The sequence below is a fragment of the Periplaneta americana genome, chromosome 4, assembly GCF_040183065.1.
Source record: "Periplaneta americana isolate PAMFEO1 chromosome 4, P.americana_PAMFEO1_priV1, whole genome shotgun sequence".
NCBI lineage: Eukaryota > Metazoa > Arthropoda > Insecta > Blattodea > Blattidae > Periplaneta > Periplaneta americana.
Window position 1 is genome coordinate 140,044,036 of NC_091120.1, and position 25,694 is coordinate 140,069,729.

At 36.9% G+C, this 25,694-nt stretch overlaps 1 protein-coding gene across 1 annotated transcript in view; it reads right to left on the reverse strand.

Moving 5' to 3' along the window:
• Ino80 (chromatin-remodeling ATPase INO80) overlaps positions 1 to 25,694 on the reverse strand; it is a 454,888-nt gene that overhangs the window by 286,004 nt on the left and 143,190 nt on the right. The window contains exon 21 of the mRNA XM_069824011.1: positions 8,326 to 8,453. Within this exon, the coding sequence (XP_069680112.1) occupies positions 8,326 to 8,453 (128 nt within the window). The remainder of the gene's footprint in view (positions 1 to 8,325; positions 8,454 to 25,694) is intronic.

The window sequence follows — 25,694 nt, forward strand, 5'->3', positions numbered from 1 at the left end:
GAACATCGGCGAATCTCGAACTTCGCAATATTCGACAAACTTGAACCGAACATAGTGCCTGTAATGCAAGACACTAGTATGGATTATTTTGAGTAAAAAAGTTAATAATAGACATACATCTATTTTTCAATGGGTTTGGAGATACAATAGTTGTTGGACGCCAAAATATTTCTCTAGAAATACATGTACAAATTCTCGTAATATGCTTATCAGTAGAGGGCAGATCTGTGTGCGTTGTTCCTCAAGGTTAGTATCCATGGACTGTGTTGCTACTGCTCGCGTCGTATTCATGGACTGTGTTGCTACTGCTCGCGACGTATGCATGCACTGTGTTGCTACTGCTCGCGTCATATGCAAGAACTGTGTTGCTACTGCTCGCGTCGTATGCATGGACTGTGTTGCTACTGCTCGCGTCATATGCAAGAACTGTGTTGCTACTGCTCGCGTCGTATGTATTGACTGTGTTGCTACTGCTCGCGTCGTATGCATTCACTGTGTTGCTACTGCTCGCGTCGTATGCATGAACTGTGTTGCTACTGCTCCCGTCGTATGAATGAACTGTGTTGCTTCTGCTCGCGTCGTATGCATGCACTGTGTTGCTACTGCTCCCGTCGTATGCATGGACTGTGTTGCTACTGCTCGCGTCGTATGCATGGACTGTGTTGCCACAGCTCCCGTCGTATGTATGGACTGTGTTGCTACTGCTCGCGTCGTATGTATGGGCTGTGTTGCTACTGCACGCGTCGCGTCTAACCTGTTTCGTTTTCTGACCGCACACAGATCCGCCCTCTAGTTATTAGAAATGAAGATACGCTGTTCTAATGTGAACTGCACGAAATGAAGTAAACTGCACTGAATGGAAGAGAGATATTAATACACTAACATTTACGTCCCTTCAGTCTATGTTATCTGGCCATACATATTACGTAATACAAAACCTTCCTACGTTCGATGCAGGGAAAATGAACACCCTATTTCCTCGGCAGTCGTGTTCGATCTATAACAGTAAAAGGCCGACGGCATTTACCTGAGCGAAACTTGGTTCCTGGTGAATGTTCTGTAGGCTTACGTCCCTTACTGATTAATAAATATGCGACAGCAAAAGGTTACAGTTATTTCGCTTCTATAAACATACCGATATTCTTTGTCGTCTGGGAGAAAAAAAAAAACATAATGACGATGAATACTTCTGATGAAGTTACAGAACTTCAGAGTTATCGTTGTAATACTAGCCTATCAAACTCTCATTACACGTTAACGAGTTCATGCTACGGAGCAGGTAATACTTATTTGATATAGCTGTGCCCACGGCCATTGCTGAACAAACCCACAGTCCTACATGATGGCATTTGGTTGCATAGAAACACTACTAGCGCGAACCTCAGAAAAGTGCACCCGTATATCAAATGACTACAGTACGGATTTTTATGTCATTAAAATGTAATTTTAGGTGCCTAGAATGGGCTTAAAAGTGTAGGAAACAGTCTCTAAAGAATTGGAAATAGGCTCTAACACAAAATAATGTTTTCTTTAAAAATATGTTTCAAATCATCAGGAATTCACTTTTAGAATTTAATAATTTTAAATGTTTATATACCGTTATCACCACTACTACTAGAATTACAAGAACAACAAATATATAACTAGTTATACATAAATTAAACAATGAAATGTGAAGAATACGTTTTAGACTATAAACAAGTCAAATAAAATCAATTTTTACCAAGCCTTGTCCATTAATGTCCATAATTAGTTTCACAATAAATTACCAATACTTTTTCTAAATTATCAATCAAAAACAATGCCGTCTCTCACTCAACACAAATTTGTATGCTCCACATCCACTGAAGTAACAGGAGCGTATTTCAATTTTGACACTAGATGGACAAGAATGTTGCATTGTAAATCTGTGTTCTTCCCTGTTAGAATATTTGAAGCAGTACGCAGGTCCTTCAGTCCTACATTTCTCTGCAGAAATTGCTCCAGTTTATCCTGTACTTTATTTCCAGCAGAACCAGGAACACTTTTGATCCTTTCTTGCATATCACGAAATAATTACATCTGTTCATACAGTGGTTTTCCTGCTGCTTCCAGTGATGCAACAACGTGCACTAGGAAAGTGAAGTGTGACTTTAAAAATGCTAGGTCCTCTGAATACCAGAATCTTCCATCACTTCCTTTGAAGAAACAATGCTTGCAGACTCGTCTTCTAGACTTCAAACAACATCTTTCACTTCACTAATGTGATCGTTGTAGTATTCTGCAGCTTTCAACCATGTTTCCCAGCAAGTTAGTACAGGTTTTGGTGGCAGAGACACATTGGGCAACTTCTCAGGGAAAATCTGAACCCCTGTTGGCGCCTTGGCGAAAACTTTTTTTTACAGTAGAAATCGATTTATTTACATTTGGATATTGTAACCTGATATGCTCTGTGACATGACTAACGCACACTGAAAAATACATTTTGGAATTTAAAATATAAATTTTTGAAATAAGAACGAGTGTTTTGACCTATCAGAGATAAAACATACTTAATAGGTCAAAACAGGCTTTATCGTCAAAATAGACATTTTTAGGTGCTATTAAAATATCAATTTTAGGCATAGTTTCATATGAAACGTGTACTTGCAAGTTTTTAAGAACCTATCTTTTAAGGATTAAAATAGGCTTTTACCTAAAATCCGAAGTCTAAAATTGACTAATATCGACGTATCCTCTGATTGAGGTTCTGGCTGATATGTACATATATTAATTATCAGGTAGTACATCTCATTTGACGATATGTGTCAGAGGAAGAATAATTGTTTGTATGCATCTGACTGAAGTCAGACTAGTGTAGGATGTAGCTAGTCGGCGATGTTTGCAATGGAGGGGGAAAGGAACTGTTCACCTTACCCCATTACCTTCTGGCCTATTGCCTCATAAGTGGTGCCTTCTTGGTGTTGCTTGTGAGGTTCATATCTGTCTTCAAACAGTTGACTAGACAACAGCAATATCGACGGGCCAGTTCAAAAGGGAAACAACTAAACATTTAAAGTTTTGAGAAAATTGCATTTTAAAGTTTCATGTTGCTGTGAAAAATCCAACTAACATCACTCTAATTTGAAGCTTAAAGTATTTTGAATAGGCCCGTCAATATAATGTCGTTTCTTTACATTATTCACGGGAGTTTAAAACAAAGACTTCTTTTATAATATCCTAGTCATAACCAATCTCTTTGCCTGCATGTCGCGTGATCTTTCGTATTAATTCTTCTATTTTGGAGGTGGTAAAGAGCAAGAGCAGACTCAACCGGAACATCGGCACTGATGAGTGTAAATAATTCTGTTGATAATCAATTTCTCGGAAGAAATGGTAATTTTATATGAACTATAGAACTGAAATTGGTAACCGGTTAGTTTGATGACCGGGTTCCAAAGCCTCCAGATATGGACAACGAAGACTTTCCTGAACTCTACTAGTCTGGCAATGTGAAGAATACTATTTGAGGTATGGACACAATAAGGAGAGTTTCATCACCCCAATAGAGGATAAGCAAGAATGATACTACAGTAGTATAATTGTCGCCATGTTATAAAAAGGTTCGCAAGCTGTGTGATATTTATCAAGTTGAAAAAGTAGACAGTACAAACAAAATAGCATGTAACAAGTTAGGTGTGATGTGTTGACTACAGTTGCGCTCAAACCTCCTGACGTTTGCAGGTGTGTCCGCTTCTCGGCGATAACCAATAGCGGCAGTGCTGCGTTGCAACATATGGGCATGCATACTCGCCGCTCAGAAAGTCTCAAGATCAAATAACAAGTGCGCTGGGAAAATTGGTATGTTGTAGGGACCCTGCATGTATATATGATGAATGTTTAATGTTTTCTGAACATACAGAAATAAAAATCACATTTCTACTCCCAGTAGTTCCAATTTTACGGTATACAGTAAAACCCCTGTTCAAGAGACCGCGTGTAAACTGTGTATTAACCGGGACCGCGTATTAGGCGGGTATACTAATTTTGACTTATATACAGTATGTATTAGCATTTTTCTTTATTGAAATACATGATTCATGAAAGGTAATATAGTATTACTCCATTATGTAATTACTGTACTGTACGTCAAAGACATTTACAACATGTACTGTACTTAATTCTTTCGAAACAAGTCATTTATAGTTGTTTGCCGTGTGCATGTTCTCAAAGTCCTCGTGTTTACCACACTTCACTTTCCTGCGCTTACATCCTCCCGACGTCGTAGCTGCAGTGATTGATTATTATCGTCATTAATGTCGTAAGATTTCCCATTTTTCCGACACAGAATGCGCTTTTCGTATGTAATCACCACGCTTCGAGACTTCGGACCCGATAGAGCAGTTCAGTGGGAAATCCGCATAACGGCGTACTGAGTATAGTGGTAAAGTGTACAGTGGGTGGGGGTACTGTAGAATGAATGCCAACAAATACGCAAAGAAAAACCCTCTGGATTTGAAGGTTCTGACGAATAATTTGGTTTTCATACAAACTGTGTCTGAGACTATTACACGGTTAGAAAAGTCAGAGCAAGAGATGCCGGAAGCCCTCAAATTAATTTAGGAAATGATGGAGAGAATTAATGAGACATCAAGTACACCGGTTATTGAACGTGTAAAATAGAAGTGGAAATCAATTTTAAGTAAAAATAACGGATATGGAACATTGTGTAACATAAACAGCAAATTAGTGGACAAGAGTCACCCGAGAATAAAAGACTGTCTCTTAGAGACTGCAATGATGTTAGGTTTTTCGTTTTGCTCCTATCACATCATGCGACATAGAGCGCAGACTTCTACAGTACAAACTTTGGCAAATAACCGAAAAAGATTTACGTTTGAGATACTGAAAATGTATCTTGTAGTACATTGCAATTCGGTACTGTAACTGCAGTTCCTAAAGACGACCAATAGGATAAATGAAGAAATTAAAATTGTTACATGCTTATTTCCACCATTAACACTGTGTATAATTAAACACAATTGCTTATAAAAGTCAGGAGAATAAATGCTTTTCACATTCTTTTGACATTATCATTGTGTAATGTATATTTACTTTCGGAATGTACATATGTGTGTGCTTCCCCATACTACCGTACTCTATTCTAAATAGCAATGTTGTTACCTCAACACATCTCTATCTACCTGCAGCGAGTCAACAACCTATAGTGCATGCACAGTAAACTTATTTTATCGGGTCCACAGTCTCGAAGCTTGGTAATCACACTCACAGGCACTTCAATGCACTAAAAGACAACAAACTGTCCAGCAAAAATTTCCATTCAATGGCCAAAATGTTTCACTGCAGAAAATTACATCGAAAATATTCCACAAAAATAGTGTATTATACGGGACTTGAGCGCAACAAACGGGGTATTTTATAAAGGTGTTATATATGAAATGTGCAAACATATAATAACCGTTATTTTTGCAAGAATATGCTTTGACAGCATGGATAACGCTATTTAGGGTCATGTCAATCCATTTGTAAAGAAAATTACTAATTCAAATTAAGCCTATCATTCAATTTATTTTATCACACTGCGCCTTTGCGTTATTCGGCAACTTTATTAACCCTAATAAAAGTAAAACTATAACAAAAACTGGTATAAACTCAGCGAGTATGATTATTTACATCTCACTCAACTAATTTTTATATATTTTGTGGCTTTTAATTTCATTCGATGCAATCTGATGACATTTATTATTATTATTATTATTATTATTATTATTATTATTATTGTTATTATTATTATTATTAAGCCGCCTTTTGCATCTCTCTATCAAACCAATCTCAGGTAAAGGGTCGCGCTCCACAGTTTTAAAACTACTGTCGCTGAGAGACAGAGACGGAGAGGGTAGTTGTGACAACGTCGCGCTCGAATGTTACTCGAGCTCGGGAAACGTCAGGAGGTTTGAGCGCGACTGTAGCGATACGGAATGACAACTGGTTGGAGTTTTAAAGGGGAAAGAAAATGTACAAACACATGCAACCTGTGTTTTTGGTAAGCTAATGGATACGATGACAAACACTGGATCAGCAAACGATCCTTTTAAAAGACGGCAAGAACTATAACTACTCGAGTTCAATTTACAGAGCTTGCAAATCTGGCCTAGAGTCTACTAGTTCAAGAAAAGGGTTCTTTCATGAGATGAAAGTTTTCAATTTTTCTTTCCTCTCAAAGGAACTCCTTAAAAATCCATCACCGTTAATCGAATTTGAACTCGTGAACTTCTGACCTAACGGAAAGCACAAATGCATAATTTTTTTTATCCAATGGCGGTACTTAAATTGGCGTCATTCACCCAAGTATCCCCATCTATAAGCGATGCGCTGAAACTGTACAAGGGTAAGTCAGTTAGTTTCTGCACTCTATTTTTATAATTTATTATAATAGAAAATTTACAATAGCGTCATTTTTCAACACAGTCCTTCGATTTTCAATGCAGTTGGTCCATCGTTGCACAAGCTTCCTGATGCTCTCAGAAAAAGTTTTCGACAGAGCAGCAAGCCACGAATGCAGAGCTTCCTTCACTTCTTGGTCTGTGGTAAATCGAAGGCCCCTTAAAGTATCTTTAAGTGGACCAAAAATATAGAAACATGACGGGTCGAAATCGGGAGTGTATAGAGAATGCTCTAACACCTTGAAACCCAACTTCTTAATAGTTTGAGCAATATGAACGGCACATTGTCATGCAATAAAATAACTCCTTCCAACAACAGACCTCAGCGTTTGGTTCTAATTGCAGGCCTCAGCTCGTTGCTCACCATCTCATCGAAACGTGCATTGTTTATTGTTGAGCCTTTCTCCAAGTAATACCAGAAAATCGTGAGCATCACTTTTCCGCATGAGGGTTGACTTTTGATTTCTTTCTGACTGGAGTATCGGAGTGTTTGCTTTCAGGTTCACAGTGACTGATCCACGTTTCATCCCCAGTCACTATTCATTTCAAAAAAGTTCCACCTTCGTTAGAATGGCGATCCAGTAAGCGTTGGCAGACTGACACACGATTGTGCTTGTGCTCTTCAGTGAACTGTTTTGGAACCCACCTTGCACAGACTTTACGAAAGCCAAGCCTGTTATGAATAATGTAATATCGTCGTTGTTCCTGCAATAACTTCTGACATATTTATCGACTTTCAGATTTCTGCTCTATTAAATAACTTAAATAGCGATACAGCAAATAATAAAATCTCCTACATGTAATTATATTTCTTTCTTTCGAAAATGTAAGAATTCACAATCTCCTATGCACCACTGCCATAGAATGAATAAATATGTTCTTTCTTCCTACTGAAAAATTAAATTTTATGTTTTTACATAGGAGTTATTGCAGGAACAACGATGATATGCAGAACCGTGACTAATTTGCACATAGTTTGCCACTTCATCGACAGTCACTCTTCGGTTCGTCTGAATTACGGACTTGCTCAATGTTGGCGTTACTAGTGATGTGGATGGGCGTCCTGCTCTTTTCTCGTCCTTCACGCTTGTCCGATCATTTTTCAACTTGTCAATCCATTCGTACACACTTCGCCGTGGTAAAACATTGTCCCCATATTAAGCGGAAAGTCTTCGATGGATTTCGGCTTCTGGTACACCTTCAGACGATAAAAAGAAAACAGATCACTGCATGCTGTTCTTCTTTGGTGCAAACAGAGTTTCAGCCATATTTACTGTGCAACAGCACAACACTAACTGGAGTGATAACGTCCAAACATTCCACAAGAGCAGACAAAGGCACACCTGTCGACGTGCACGCACACAAAGTGGTACATAAGATTAAAACAAAAGTGCGGAAACTTATTGACTTACCCTCGTAGTTATTTTTGCTGTCGCAGACATTACCATGGCAGGTGGAATAAATAGCACCATTCATTCATATTGTTCTGCTCAAAGGGCAAGTCTTTCACTGCAAACCCAGCTTTCTCCAATGGTTCCTAATTTCTCCCTTCCTCTTTGCATGACGATCAATGGCAAGTGGTAGAATTCCGGTAGGAAAAGTGAAAGTGTATCTCAAAAACCTACCATTAAAAGTCTTTGTCCACCGCAAGTTTCACTTGGACTCACCGGGATCTGAACCCGAGTTACCAGAGTGGAAAGCCGTTCAACTAACGGATATATTATTGAAGACAAGAACAAGACCAAAATATATCCAAATACAGGAAATATTTATTATGTATTCAGCAGGAAATTCTTTGGATTAGGTGAGAATCGAAGCTCGCACCCCTGATAAGCCATGACTGGCCTCTAATTTCAAATATGCAACCAAAATTACACTAATAATACACCGAAAGAACACTCACCTCCAGCAAGTCAATCATGCGTGTCATCTGCGAATATATGAGCACACGATGACCTTGCTCCTTTAACCTCTTGAGCAAACCATCCAGGACGTATAACTTCCCCGCATCCGTGACGAGAGTCTGTTTGTCTGCAAATCAAGAGTGAAAGAAATAAGCTATAAAACCAGGTCAACCAATAGTTCTCACACTTAGTTTGGTTTCTAAAATAAAAAAACAAGCTTTGTAACACAGTTATACAATATACATGAATACATAGCCTATATTTTTAGTATGAATCTCACATCCACTAATAACTTCTTCTGAGTTGATCATGACAAGTTAGTGCACAAAAAGAGTGATTTATTAAATATGTAATGATTAGCATTACTAGGGTCATACAAGGGTGAAGGTATTTATTTTACAAAGAAACAGTTTCTTATTTCGGACGAAATTTCAATACACATGCCACAGTATTACCACTGCTCGACCTTTAGTTCTACGAGGTTCCAATACCAGCTTTTGGCTTAGTGCCAAAAACATGAAAGTTTTCCAAAATTTACGTCATACACTACATTATACATCAGCAAAGTGTGTTAAAACTTTTTAACATGGATAAAACGATAAAAACTAATGTACATTGTGAACAAAATATTGACCCGTCCTCTGCAGAGAAAGCTATTCAAAGAATTGGTAGATGGATTAAAACTGATGCATTACTATGGTCATACAAGGGATGAAGGTACGAGGCGCATCCAGAAAGTAAGTTTCCCTATTAAAAAAAAAAAAAAGAACACACTTTCAGGAAAACATTTATTGGCAACAGGAACAGCAATGTTTCAGCTATTTTTCAACATATCCACCATCAGAATTGAGACACTTGTATCGTGGTATCAACTTTTGTATCCCTCTGTCGTAGAACTCTGCCGCCTGTGAATGGAACCAGCGTGTGACAGACGTCTTCAGCTCTTCGTCGTTGCCAAAACGCTCACCGGAGGACAGGAATTTCTTGAGGTGCAAGAAAACGTGAAAATCGCTGGGAGCAAGATCAGGACTGTAGGGTCGATGATCAAACAACTCCCAGCCAAATTCCGTCAAAACAGCTGCTGTGCGCCGAGCCGTATGTGGACGAGCATTGTCATGGAGGAGCACAACACCTGCAGTAAGCATTCCACGCCTCTTGTTTTGAATGGCACGTCGCAATTTTCGCAGTGTTTCACAGTAACGGTCAGCGTTCACTGTTTCACCTCTTGGAAGGAAGTCAATGAGCAGAATGGCCTTCCTGTCCCAGAATAACGTGCACATCACTTTCCGTACCGACAGCGTCTGTTTGAATTTCGTCCTCACCGGAGATCCACTACGCCGCCAATGCATTGACTGCTGCTTGGTTTCCGGGGTGAAGTGCGAAATCCAAGTCTCATCGCCCGTGACGATCCTGTCGAGGAACTCGTCGCCGTCATCGTGATACCGTTGCAGAAATGTCAGTGCTGCTCCTAAACGTTGCATTTTGTGTTCGGGTGTCAGGTTTTTCGGCACCCACCTGGCACACACTTTTTTGAACAGCAGGTGCTTAGTGACAATCTCATGCAACAAGGATCGCGATATCTGCGGAAACTGGCTGCTCAGCTCCGTAATCGTGAAGCGACGGTTCTACATGATGCACTGCCGCACCAGCTCAACACGATCATCATTGATAAGGGACGGTCGCCCACTGCGCTCTTCATCATGGACACTTTGACGACCTTCGGAAAACTGCCTACACCAGCGACGCACCATCTGCTCATTGATGATGTACGGCCCATAGACATGACAGAGCTGCCGATAATTTCAATTGGCGCAATGCTTTGTGCATTAAAGAACTTTATCACCGACCGAACCTCGCAGGCGGCGGGAGAAGGAATAAGAGCTTCCATTTCGGACCACTGCTGCCACGCTACTGGCACCAGGCGGGACCTGTCCGGCTGGCATGATTGATACGTCATAGATCTGTTACGCATGCGCAATTGACACGGCTAATTACGTTTACTTTCAAGGGGAAGCTTACTTTCTGGATGCGTCTCGTATTTATTTCACAGTGAAACAGTTTCTTATTTCCAACAAAATGCCAATACACATACTTCTAAGTATTACCACTGTTCAACCTTTAGCTCTACGAGGTTTCAATACCAGCTTTTTGCCTTAATGCCGAAAACATACAGGTTTTCCAAAATTTATACCATACACTATATCATACATCAGCAATCTCTGTGTGAAAAGTTTTTACTTAACATGAATGAAACGATAAATTTAATGCAGATTGTGAACAAAATATTGGCTCGTTCTCTGCAGAGAAAACTATTCAAAGAATTGACGGATGAATTAAAACTGCGATATGTAGAGTTCATATGCAGAGACTACGAGGAAGGCAGAAAATAAGAAAGATTGAAGAATGCTGGGTCTGCCCTTGGGCAGAAAACTATGAATGAATTAATTAATATATTAATATATACAGTTACCGGTATTTCTGCATTGCGAGGTACGTTAGTTAGGGAATGATTCATTAAGCTATGACCTGCCATCACAACAATTTTGAAAAAAAAAAAAAAAAGAACAAAAAGAATATGCTGTCTTGAAGTCTGATAATAGCTAAACAATTCAGCTTTCTTAGTTGATCTGACAGAAACACGTAATAATCTGAATTTAAAACTTGAAGAAGAAGAAGAAGAAGAAGAAGAAGAAGAAGAAGAAGAAGAAGAAGAAGAAGAAGCAGAAGAAGACGGTAAAGAAATTGCGGAAGTGGTATATGATGTGCATTGATGCATTGCAAAGTTAAATTTATGGAAGAAAAATCTATAAAACAGTTATGTACGTAAGTAATTTTCTTACTTTGAAGAAAACTCACGTAAAACTTAGTTCTGGCTTGGAGTGTGACTTTGTTGCTAAATTTTCAGATTCAAAAGTATTTCTTTTATATCTCTGTTTATATCTATTCCATGCTCAAACGTGAATCTCGAAGATTTTTCTTCCAATGGATAGAATTCAATATAGATGAACCAGCTGCTGAACTTGAAATTATCTAATTAAGAAATGATTTGTGCCTTAAAAGTGTTGCAAAATCTAAGAAATAATGGCCCGTCATTCTTCTCGAGACATATTCTATTCTGACAAATGTTGCAGTTCGGGTGAAAGCATTATTTGCTTCAATTTGCCTTTGTGAATAATCATTTTCAACATAAACTTCATAAAAGAAAAATAGGCTACAGAACTAGTATCACTGATTACCATTTAATTATGCAATTCACTCAGTCTCGTCAGTTTTTCACCAAACATCAAAGTCATTTATTGTTAAGGAAAGTTCAAGCCAAGTTTAACAATGAGTACGTGTTTTTCACCGGAAGTCCAGTAGGTTTATTTGTAATATTTTATTATGGGGATCCAAGCGCACGCAAGAAGCAGCATAAGTAGCATCGATTTTCAAGTCATATTTCTTAAACAAGGAAAAAGCGAAACGAACGACTATCACCACATTTCTTAACGAACGTAAATGAATTTAAACATGCATTTTCATTAAATTCAAGCTACACGACCTGGAACAGTTCCCTTGTGAGTGTTTTTAAATTTGATTTACTTTATTTAACAATTCATGTTTAATGTTCCGATAAGTTGTATTGATAAATATATACAATTTTTGTTTCTATTACAAAACATATTTTTTTTAATATATAAATAAAATGAAAACATTTATTAATAAAAGCGTTTATTAATGAACGTGTTCGCTTTTTTTTAATCATCAGATTTGTTCATTAATAAACACTTATATTAATAAATTCTTTCATTTTTATGTATTAAAAAAAAGATACGTTTTAGATTGAAAACAAAAACTGAATATATAAATTAATTTTACCAAAATATATTTTAAAAAGTCAAAACATTACTGTATTATTATTATTATTATTATTATTATTATTATTATTATTATTATTTAACGAAACAGTCTGTTCTATGAAAGTATTATTAAAATAGTAAGGTGGTCACAGAAGATAAGATATTTTTACTTCCCAATCAAGAATTTTGTTAAATAACAGGTCTCCAATATCTGAGTTTTGTATTTCTGGTACAATATTTTGAGTGGGGGAGTATGATGTTTCTTTGGAGGTTCGTCCAGTGTCAAAATTACTGTAATAAATTTAATTTTATTCCATACTTCAGAATTCGGATATTTTTAATAGTTTCTTTCTCATTTTCTGTTTCTGACAGGCTGGTAATTAAAAATACTATGTCCTTATGATTTTTAGTGGATTATTTTACGAGACTTTATAAACTGCTGTAGTTATGTAACGTCTGAATGATAATGCCGGCGAAATGAGTCCAGGATCTAGCGCCGAAAGTAACCAGGATTTGCTCTTAATGGGTTGAGGAAAAACTCCGGAAAAAACCTCAGCCAGGTAACTTGTCCCAACCAGGATTTGAACCCGAGCCCGCTCGTTTCACGGTCAGGCAAGCTAACCGTTACTCTTCTTAATTCTGCATATCAACTACTGTAATGTACTGTCTTATTAATAATGATCTATATCAGGAAGAGGAAAAGAAATTGGTTGAGTCACTGGCTTACTGAAGGATGCACTGGAAGGAATGGTGAACGGGAGAAGAGTTCGGGCTAGAAGAAGATATCAGATGATAGACGACATTAAGATATATGGATCAAATAAGGAAACGAAGAGGACGGCAGAAAATAGGAGAAAGCTGGGTTTGCAGTGAAATACCTGCCCTTGGGCAGAACACTAAATGAATGAATACTCCATTACATTATGTTCATTTTCCAGAACGAAAAGCGGTTCCATCATGGGACAGAGGAAATAGCTAAATGATTTATACAAGCCAGACACCGAAGTTATTCGACATGCCAAGGGAGCAATGGCCTTGGGAAGGGCACTTCTCTATGTCAAGCATCTCGGCAAGACAACACCAACTGACGTCACGTTCATGAAACACTGGCGAGATGTTACGGTCTCCTCACGTTTGTTCGTTGTCAAAAAATATGACTGGAATGTACTGTACAAAATGAAAGAGTAGGCCTCTTATTATTTAAATATGACAAAATAAATTGAAGTTGATTTTATTTTGTTCGGATTATTAGGAACTTCGGTTTACATTATAGCGATGTATGGAATGGAGGGAAAAAGAAACTGATCACCCTGCACCATTATCTCCTGGCTTAGTTGTCTCATGAGTGATGTCTTATTGGTGTCACTTCTGGCGTTCCAACCTGTTTTTGGGCAGCTAACCTAACAACAACAAAGATGAACTCGTATGTACGAGGCATTGACATTATTGTCTTTGGTCAGTCAAATAGAATAGCAGTTTGTAACGACCCCAACAAGTAGGATACTCTTGTCACCCTCTTTTTCCTCCTGAAGTCAAAGATAGAGCCAATCTTCAAAATGTTACGAATTTCTTATTCATTAACAGCAATTGAAAGAGTTCAATCTATACCTCTTAACAACGCACCAATGCTAGCTCCCCTCTTTTAGATCAAGATCTCTATAGGGTGATTCTTTGATTTTGTTGCTATCTTTTAGGGATGGTAGAGGAAACATTTCGTTTGGTAATTGCAGAACGTGATGTGTATGCTAATCTCTCTAAGCCTTACATGGGCACAATTTTCGGTTACGTGAGGCACTCGATTTGAAATAGTTTGTTTACTAGGAGAGGAGACTGCAGAGTAGGATGGGAAATATAAACTGCTGTGACCTGCGTCACCTTATCGTAATCGCTAAGGCGGTCAGTGGCGAATTATTAGGAAAGCGCTTGGTTAACGTGAGAGACTCGAAAACTTTTATTCAATTTGGCAAATTAATTCGGCAGCTTTAATCATAAGCCTCTTTACTATTTCTCCATCATTGAATTGATTTAAATCACAAGCGAGAAATTGCGTAACTAGCCAATAATATTCCATCACGTTGTCTAAGTTTATTTTCTTGAATATTCTGGCGTTTATCAAGATTACTTAATAGATAGATGTGCACGTTCTCGACCTAAAATAATTTCAGAAAATCATATTTCGTTTTCTACGCACATTTGATATTTTTTTATAATTTTTTTTTGGAAATAATACGTATAAACAACATTTAATTCCTCGTACCTTTTAATGCAGCGTTTTTAAGGTATAATGTCGTATTTAGTATACTATGCAAATGTTAAGATCGTAAATTTTCTTCGGAATAGTACGAAAAATAACATTTAATTTGTCTTACCTTCTAATTCAGCATGTTCTTTATGACATAAGGAGTAATGTCGTTGTATATTAAATGTATTAATGCCTAATAGGATTTTCGAGCATAACATACATCGTATATTCTCCCCTTCTAAACAGCAAAAAAACTCTTCCTCCCATTTCTCATGAAATAATCGTTTTCTAACGCCTACACACTGCTTTGATAATGCCATTATGCCACCACTGATATTGCTTATGAAACTGTATAGGAGCTGCGTGAAGGAAGAACGGGGACTGTGAAGATGATGTCACTCAGAACGATAAGCTCTGTGAAGGTCAGTGAGCCATTATTTCTCAAGTGAGGCACGATGCCCATCTCTGCTCTAAGCAATGATAAATAACCCAACACGTTCGTTATTAATGGGTCATGGTAAATAATTTTCTTTTCTTTAATGTAAGTTTCTATGTTGTCATAGTAATATCTGTAAACATTACAAAGTCCATGCGAATACTGTACAAAACTTCATTTACAGAGTACATTACGATAGCCAGCTGGCATCGAACTTACGACCAATACACTTGAACCACAGTCTAATATATACAGTCACGAAGCTTGAGTTGTCAGGGTACTAGGAACAATCGACTGTGCAGGTACTATTTAGCATTGTCTGTGATGAGGCGATAGTAGCGATCCTAGTGCTTAGCAACTATCTATGGATGCATATTTACTACGTATTGAGCTTCGTGACTATATATACTAGGCTGTGCTACAAGGCTTTATCAGTCAAAACATTTACAATGCCAACTAACTCATAACCATGTTTATGAATATTCACCAACGTTTGCAGGACAGGAGTCTGTAGCCAAACTTCAGAAAGATGGTCTTGAGTTCTATTCTAACTGGCTACACCAACAGCTGGCTACATTTGGATTCCTGGGGTTTGAACGTAGGAGCTCTGGTGGTATGGTGAAAGCTGATATTTTAATTTTTCGATTGTTGTTGTTTAGTCAACTGTCCGAAGACAGGTCTGAACCTCACAAGTGATACCAACATGGCACCACTTATGAGGCAATTAGGTCAGGAGATAATGAAGTAGGGTGACTAGTTCCTTTCCCCCTCCATTGCATACATCGCTGGTCAGCTATACGCTAATCAGACTTCAGATACTTTTCGATTATGACACGTTATGTATTGCCCGTTATAGTTTACAGAGTTTTTATGTAGATATGTCTGTGACATTTTTCTTTCCATGCATAGTAGAACTTCGGTAATATAAAGACACATTACTGTCCATTTTATACTTTAATTCAGAAGAGAAGCTTGTTTTTTTATACTTTCTCATGGTACGAAGTATAAGGGAAAGTACAGTCAGCTCTGGATATAGTGAACTCGGTTGTAGTGAACATTCGGCTATAGTGAACCTATATCGTTGGTCCCGACCCGCATACATTAAAAAGTACTTTAATATTTCCGTTTATAGTGAACCCTCACTTCGGTTATAGTGAACCTAAAACTATAACTTCCCCAAGAAAATGTAATTTTAAAATGGCCAAAATGCTAATTTAGGAAACCCTTTCTCCTATAAACTTCCAAGAATATGTCCAGAACAAAATCTCAAATCTTCCACTCCTTAAGTGCATTGAAAGACAAAGGAATCGTTCAGCTTCCTGGACAGCTTGAAACATGTTAACGAGAATAGTGTACGCAGTGAGGGATAAAGGAAGGATTAGTTTTGACTCCTTTAAAGGAAGTTATCAGAAGAACAGGAAGAGAAAGTGTTTTCTTTTGTAAAAGGGAGTAGAGTGATGACCAAAGAGTAAATACAAGAAGGATTACAACCTCAACCCTTCCTCCCGCATCTTTATAAAAGTGAACCCGGGGAAATTCCAAGGCCGAATACACAGTAGCATACTTATAGTGGAAAGAGGTGCAAAATCGGTCAGTGCCTACTACATACATGGCCAGATTAGATTCAAGTTTCGAACTGTGAACATCAGGATGTCAAAGCGTAAAGTTGGAACATACAGCGAACATTAGTACATATATTGAACTTGGTCTGTCCCAAACGGGCATTAATACTGCATGTATGTATAGCAAAGTCAGTAGTATAAAAACAGACACTTCGGTTTTAGTGAGCCTCGGATATAGTGAACGAAATATGCTGGTCCGCAGAGGTTCACTATAACCGGAGTTGACTGTATTTTGATGCTGGAAAAATCTATATCTAAATCTGATTTTGTTAGACTTCTGAGGGTGTTAGTATGAATAGTTCTCATGTAAGATGTTCGGAAACGTTCCATTTGGTGTTGAAATAATCGACATTTAAAATTAAAGAAAATCCTACTTTCTTAATAATTTGCTTTAGATGTTCATTCACACGTAAAAAGTGTTTTTACTACTCGTAACTGTAATCCCATTAAATATATGGAGCATAATGCCGTTTCTTCTTTATCTGCTTAATATTACGGATTTTGATCCATTTGCAACGAAAGTGGAAATTATACAGGTGATTCAGAAGGAATAGTAAATATTTTAGAGTGTGACAGTATGGACTAATCTAAGCAAAAAAGTTTATATAAACATATGTCCAATTTTAAATGGATGTGGAGATACAACTGTTTGAATATTACGCATAACAAGTGTTACAAGTGGCAAGAAGGAAAGACAAATGAGTTAAAGATTATACGCATTGCATATTTACATGGTATGAATATATTTCAACAGTTCAATGCACCAACAGTCCAATGCACTTTTCTTCTCAGTTACTTTTCTGAGATCATCGTGTTCTTTTATGAGGACAGCACTATTCATAACGCGAACGGCCAATTCGTCTCTTGTGTTTACTTTGTTTTTGTACAATTCGGTTTTCATTCACCCCCACAAACAAAAATAGACAGGAATAAGGTCTATGGACCTTGGTGGCCAATGCACGAGATCACAGAGGCCAATCCATCGTTCATGGAATATGAGATTTAGTCTAGGCCTATGTATCACTTGGCGCCTAAAATGTACAGGGACTTCGTCATGTTGGAAGAATATGCACATCCTTGGAGCCAAGAGAACTAGATATTTCTCTACACTCGTTATTAACAGTGCTGTTCTCAGACGATCTCAGAAGAGCGACACGTAATATTCTTTTGTACGTAGTCTTCCTTCATCCCATTTGTCAGATTTGTAATGTGAACATTCAAACAAATGTTATCTTCACATCCATTGAAAATATTGAACACATGTTTATATGAACATTTTTACTTAGAATAGTCCATACTGCCAGCCTCTAAAACATTTACTATTTCTCCTGAATCACCCTGTATATAGGGTGGAAGTGATGAAACTGTGCAGATTATAGTGGCAATAGAAAACACTAAAATTAATTTTGAAAAAACCTACTATGCGTTTTGTAATAAAGTGCATGGTTAATCAGAAAATTAGACTTAAAGCGCATCGTCTGATCAACTACGAACTCAGGTCTCAATAGCAGCATTCCATCCCTTATTTACTGCAGTAGGGTTGCCAGACTTCCTAATGGCACGAAATAACTATAGCTATGTGTTAATCTTTCTATTTTATTTTCAAGAAAGCCGTCCGTATTCAACATTTACGGAAAAAATATTTTTCTTTTACTAGAAAAGTATTCATTTGGGACCAATACGGTATTAGAATTTCTGTTGTCCTCTATACAAAAAATAAGTTGCCAAAATCTGCACAGCTATATTACTTCCACCCTGTATATATAAAATTTATCTTAAAAACATTACTACCCGAGATTAATCGCCTGTCTCATCTCTCCGTTCACATACGTAGTAGAGAATATCACAAATATAATCATCCGACAAGTCTAGAAGTTGAGCGCCATTGTATGCGTTTTTTTAAATTTAAAACAGAGGTACATTTAAAATGTTTACTAAAATAATTATATTTCATGTGAAATATTCTCGGGTAAATTAATTTCTGAATAAGGACGAAGTCCCACCAATAAACAATTTAGCATAAAGACAGCATACCCAAAACTTTTTTTAATATCAAAGATGCTGAAAACGTGCATTTCCGCGAAAATCTCGACATTGATTTCTGCAACAACAAAATATTTTACCTTTTATAATCGTATAACGAAAAGGTAAAAATGAATGGGGAAATATATACAATCTCTGTGATGTGTCCATGAATCGTATAGCTGATGATTAGACCACGGAACTTTATGAACTAAAAAAACTTAAAAATATGAATGCAACTATGCAGTAAAAACTGTTTAAATATGCGCTAAAATTGAAATATATGGAGTAAAAAATACACTTTAGAGATATATTTGGCTTAGGCCTAATAATATGATATAAATGAAAATAAGTTAAAGTAATAACTGTCATCGAGTCATCATTTTTATTAACTCTATTTTTTTATATAGATAATGTATTAATTAAGTCTACTCATTTTGCATACATATGAGGCGCTCAGTGCATAAATGGCCAAAATCACAAAATTATATTTCTACTTTACTCTTTGTAACAGTGCGCATAATGCGATACACAAACGATTGTGTTGAAATCTCATTGAAAAACTGGGAATGTTGATTACACTTTGAAGAGAACATATGAGCTCTTTAAAGCAATAAACTCAATATACAAATTCTGTGGGTTGGGCCATTTGTGCGCTGGTAAATTTCTAATTTTCCAACTTTTCTTTTGCCTTTCACGTAATTATTATGGCAGTAAACAACCAACGATTTCTCAAGGTTCATTACTGTGAAACTTCTTCTCTTATCTTTCAGAATTAGTTTAAATGTCCAGAACGATCTCTCGATTTCACATGATGTGACTAATACATACTTGTAAACAGAAATGTTCCGAATTTCAGTGACTGTTTCACATTTTCCACTGAGAATACAAGCAATTTGAAGCACTTCTTTACAGCCAGGATTATTCTCTAACACACGCTTAAATTTTGCAGCCACCGTTTTATCTTATGATCCAGGAACTGCTGCCAATGAGTTTTTCACCTTTTGCATAACTGCACGTTTTCCAGCATGGTGATGCTGCTTCTATCATGGAGAAATTAGTAGCCACAAAAGAGCTCATTCTGGAGGTCCTTTTCTTACATAATTTTTATATTTCTTAGCAATTATTCTTATTTTCATTAGAGAGAAATTTTGAAATCAGATAATAAATCTGATAAAACAAGGAAATATATTAGTAACTTATATGCATTTTATGCAAAATAAATTTTCCTTCATTCAAATGTAAAAACCATGATCGGCAATGATCCACTTTTACTTTTCTAATATGCCAAATCAATTAAAACATGCAATTGCACGAAGTTCCGCGGTCTACTGACTATCAAAATGACTGCCAACGTAAGTGCGGTAAGAGCCATACCCGGTAGGTCTCAGGACCACTGTAGGCGATGCCTTAGTGAGATAGAAACCCTTGGACATGTCCTGGGAGCCTGCCCTTATGGTGAAACATTGCGTATACATAGACACCATGCAATTAGAACTAAATTGGCCGATGCTCTTAGAAAATTAAAATACACCGTCTATAAAGAAGTCCACGGAACTGCCGACAATAGCAGTAACAGATGCATTGACATAATCGCCATTAGTGAATCCCTGTCTCAGGGTATGATCATCGACCCCACCATCAGGTTAGAAACATATAAAGGACAGCCTGAAGACGTACATGAGAAACGAGCAATCTACGTTCCAACCATCCCGTACTATAAAGATAAATACCAACTTAACGATATTAGTGTCACGGGATTGATGTTTGGAGAAAGGGGAACGATACCTATACTAACTTCTCTTCTCAATTCTATAAGACCCTAGGGCTGCACAAATCTTTTCTAAATGAACTGGCCCTCCTCATAATTAAAGAGTCAGTCAACTCTTACGGAACCACCTGTATGGACTCTAATTCAGTGTACTGGAAAAACTGACGCACCATTATCATTTTTCTTTTTCTTATTAGCTTCCATTGCTTCTTTACTTGTTTGTAACTTTTCTTATTCTGTTAACTGCCATTGTTTGTTTGTTTGTTTACTTGTTTGTCATTTTTCTTACTCTGTTATCTTTCATTGTCTATTTGTTCTTTTTTTGCTTTGTATGCTTTGTCTAATGGCAGCCTCTAATTTGGGGAAGCTCTGGTAAATAAATAAATATGCAACAATTACTCAACTATATAAAAGTATTCGTAGATTCCGTCCGATGGACACGTGTTTCTTTCAGTTTAAGACACAATCACACATACATTTAGACACACACGGGTTACGATGCCAATAGTACACTGACGCTACTTCAAATGATCTCAGTAAAATACTGGATAGTTAAAGAACAAGTCTTTCTTCAAGAGGTAAACGCCACAAAGCAAAGATATGGAGTATAAATCCCTCTGCACTTTCCTTCACCCTTGTTTCACACTTCAGTTACTCTTGCACAGTTGATGGAGCTAATTCCTGCATCCATCAGACACAAAAAAAAAAAGCATCAAGGAAGGGAAAGTAAATTCTATCTTGCAAGGGGATGAGATGATGAGTCTGCTTTAGTGCAAAAAGAAGACGGGGCTTAATTAAATTCTATCATCTTCTTTATTATTCTCTTCGTTTTGTCTGGCCTTGTTCTCGTCTCTTTTCGTCCGTTCTTTACGGGGATGTTTCAGGACTTGACAAATCCCTAAACAGGGGTGTGCTTTTGCCAGTTTACTTCAAGAGGTTGTTAAAATGCATTCTCAAGGTGCAGTTATGCATTATGTTGATAAATCAGTTCTATATATAGTTCAATGGTTTAATTGTTTACATTTCAGTCATTAAGCAATTACAATTGCAATAGACATTGTCCTATACAAATAAAACGCTACATTAGGCTACAACATAGAAAATTATGTAACCATGATCAACACAAAATAGGAAGTTGTTATAAATCTCTTACAATCCATTTCATGCTGATCAAACCTGAAATCATTATCACGCTGAAAGAATGTAACTTATATCAATTTTTCCCCGTGTAATCTATTATAAAAATAATCTCATTTAACTTTTCAGTAAATACAGATTATAAGTTAATTAATTTTAGTGAACAAAAAGCTACTAAGAGAATTTACTTTTTATTTAAGGTGACCTTTCATCCAGGATTTTCGGAGACAGTCCGGGAATCAAGCCTCAATATTACCACCTGATTTCTGTCATCGGTTTATTTATTCATTCATTCATTTTATTAATTTCATTCAATTTATTTATTTATTCATTCATTTGATTCATTTCATTCAATATATTTATTCGTTCATTCACTCATTCATTTATTTTTCGTTTATTTATCTATACTCTCCTGTAGTTAACGGACTGTAAACCGAACGAAATTTTGTCCTTTCAAATTTGGCATTAGACCTATTTCGTTTCATCAACAAAATTTGTTCATGCACTGTGTTGATTTAAAGTTACATTCTGGAAAGAGTGGATGAAGAAAGAATAATGCTGAAACTGATCAATAAGAGAAAAAGAAATTAGTTGGGTCACTGGCTGAGAAGAAACTGCCTACTGAATGGTCCACTGGAAGGAATGGTGAACGAGAGAAAAGTTCGTGGCAGAAAAAGCTATCAGATGATATACGACATTAATATATGGACCATATGCAGAGACCAGAGGGAAGGCAGAAAACAGGAACGTTGGAGAATGCTGGGTTTGCAGTCAAAGACCTGTCCTTCGGCAGGAAACTATGAATGAATGATCATGGTGAAAGTTGTATGAGTAGATTGTTATTATTTAATTATAGTGAAGTGAAGAGTTAGTGTAGTCCGAAATGGCTTTAATGAAACGTAAATTTCACTTAAACGAGATACTAAAAAGAGTTTTCCTTCATTTTTAGGAAATTGTGATGTTGGTCTAAATCTGAAGTGAAATGCATCGTATGCGGTTTATTTCCTCTGCATTTCTATAGCGGTGGAAGAAATTGTAAAAAAAAATAAATAAATAAATAAATAAATAAATTGAATCGAAGACACAAAAATGCTTTAGCTAAATCGGGAAGTATGATAAGCTATTTTCGTAGACCGGAGTTATTGAAACGGAAATAAGATTTGTTGTTTTTGAAGGACCTACCAGTACGTACATGGCACATCTGCTCCGAAGTGATGTCCCGATTTTAGGTATTTTGAAGGTTAATAGTTGTAGGCATATAACTTGTCATGTTAAGCATTTGACGAAAAACTCTCAATCTAATCGTGAGGTACTGAGGAAAGTCCATGCTTCGTTAAGTATCATATCGTTGAAGCAATAAGCTTCAATAAAGATACACCAGGACACAGTTTTTCATTCAGACATATTCCGTCGATCTTTTAACTGTTATACTGTAGATCGAAAGCGACTGTCGAGAGGAAATGTACATTTGCCCTGGATCGCGGGAAGGTTTTATGTTGTGTTATGGACACAACACAGGCTGAAGGGACATCAAGGTTAAAGCATTAGTATACAGCTGGCTTCCATTCAGCGCAGTTTAATTCGTAGCAATGCGTTACACAGCGAATCTTCATTATTTTATGATCATACAAAGTCTCGTGTTATATCTCTAAGGAAATATTCTGGCGTTCAATAACCATTTGACTCAACAATACAGAATTTAGTGACAGTGAGAGGAAGAGACTCGGTTTTAAATATAAAAAAAAAACCGCATAAATTGCGTTCTAACTGAAGAAAAACTCTAAGGTACTTTAGGCTAGAACAGTCTTCAACGAAATTGTTAAGTTCGCATAACAGGCAGGCCCACCAGAACACCAGCCTAGAAAAATACTAGACTGTTAAAACTAAACCTCTAAGACAACAATCATTCAGAAACTGTTGAAACGGACATGTCTAGGGTTCAGTTCTATTGGTAGAGATGGAGATGAAAACCAGCGTGTCTATAAATCTTTTCAGAAGATGTGAAATGTGCATTAGAGATAATGGGTCGACAGTTCCAGCCAATAAATTACATCTGTAATGTAATGTGTAAGTGTAAGTCGCGATGTTTTATTGCCAGAAGCTGACACTCTGAATCGCCTTGCGCATGTCACTTTTCAAATAGCATCGTACTAAGCGAAACTGTCCCCAGGCGTATATCCGTTGCAATTAAAATAGATTGGACTATCACAGAAATATATATCTCTCGTGTGCGTGTGTGTGTTTTGAGGCAAGCGCTACATAGAGTTCAATGATTACGCATATCCCTATGTAACATTTAATTAATTTTAAGAAACCATTTTGTTCTCGAATACCTATTCCCGAAAGTGTCCAGGAATTAATGGCCACTTTTTCTTTAACGCACATCCCTTTCTGATTTCCTTTTTAGGAACTTTTGTACAAAAATAACTATTTTAAATTCATATTTCAACAGAGATAGAATCAAGATTAATCAAGTTAACATTTAGTTGATGCAGAAGAAAATTCTAAATTTAATGTGTAATACAGTATTTTCTCGAATATCTCGCGCACTTCCCTCTCTCGAAATATACAAGTGAAAAATACGGGTGCATGGGTTATTCCAAATGAAGTTGGCAACAATACCTGCTTTTCCTCCCGCACAACTTCTAAGGTGGTAACGCATGTCATTATCTTCCAGCACGGGTATTTTTTTAGCTGGTTATTTAACGACGCAGTATCAACTACTAGGTTATTTAGTGTCGATGGAATTGGTGATAACGAAATGGTATTTGGTGAGATGAGGCGGAAGATTCGTCATAGATTACTTGACATTTGCCTTACGGTTGGAGAAAACCTCGAAAAACACCAACCGGGTAATCATCCCAAGCGGAAATCGAATCCACGTCCGAGCGAAGCTCCGGATCAGAAGGCAAGCGCCTCTGTCGACTGAGCTACGCCGGTGGCGTGGGTATTTCAATTGTTAACATTGTTAGATGGCGAAAACATCGAAGAATGAAGAATAGCAAGTATTCATTATAACAAATCACGTAGTATCATACAAAATAAAGGTAGTTAATTTATTGACGCTTGCTAATATTGCAGCATAATGTGTAAACGGCTGACTAAGCACGACAACTGACATGTGTGCAGCCTGTGCGCATAGGATGGGTTTTAAATGCGTCCCGTTCCAGGATAAAATTTATTGTTAACTGAATTGTATATGTGTTTAATGGTTTTTTAATTTGTCGTGAATATATTTGTTGAAAGTTTTACTTATATAAAATTTGTGTTTTATTTATCTATTTTCATTGTCTTTCAAAAGTGGGTTACGCGGCTTATTCGAGGTCGTGGGGATGTTGCCAAGCTCGAACTCAGTCTCCTCTAATGAAAAGTTATCAGTTACAACTTGGCCATCGCATGCTTATAGCATGAAACTAGAGAGAGAGAGAGAGTTGGTCTGACATGCAGGCAATACACCCCTGAAGTCAAGTCACCTCCATCCCCTCCTCAATCAGTCTCCCTTAAGCTCTCCTACTCGACTGCTCCCCTACCTTTAATCCTTGCAATTTCCTTCTCTCACATAATTTCAACTAGCAGGGAAGGATAATTCAAAGGGAGAAATGCAGACACTTCCTTGTTGATTGTAATGGCTTTCTTATGCTAATCTAACGAAAACCTTTCACACTGCCGAAAAATAATTCCAGTCTCTTCAATCCCTGCGAGTTTCAGATAAGCTCTTTAAGTTTATTTCCTTTTCAGATCGCTCTGTAATATGATACTGAACTAGAGAATTCTACTTTTTTATATTTTCGTTTCCAGCTGCACACATTCCTTGCTTTTATACCTGTATATTGCTACATTCAGTATTAATTAATTAACATACAGGATAATTTAAAAATTTAGTTTGAGTGTCATTGTTATTAATTAAAATTTATTAAGGGGACTGGATAGTCTGCGCGTATGGCTGTTGTGTATGAGTGAAGAAATTTTGACATTACTTTTTTACTTTTGAATTTATTTACAATTTTTACAGCATACACACGATATGTACAGGTATATCTTGGTGTTTTACAAAATGCTTAGTTAATGAATGATATTTCATGTGCTTTTATACATCTTATTGCAATAATTGAAGGAGAGAGTAACACCTTATTACTTACATACGGTTCTTTTTTTTTTAATTAAAGATTTTGCTTCTATATTTGAAGTGTAAAATCCACGAATCGTTCATTATTATTTACACACAGAATACTTAATCAATTTTACAGAAGAAAGAGTTCGTCCACAGGGCTGCATTCGGGAAGAGTACCTAAAACGCTC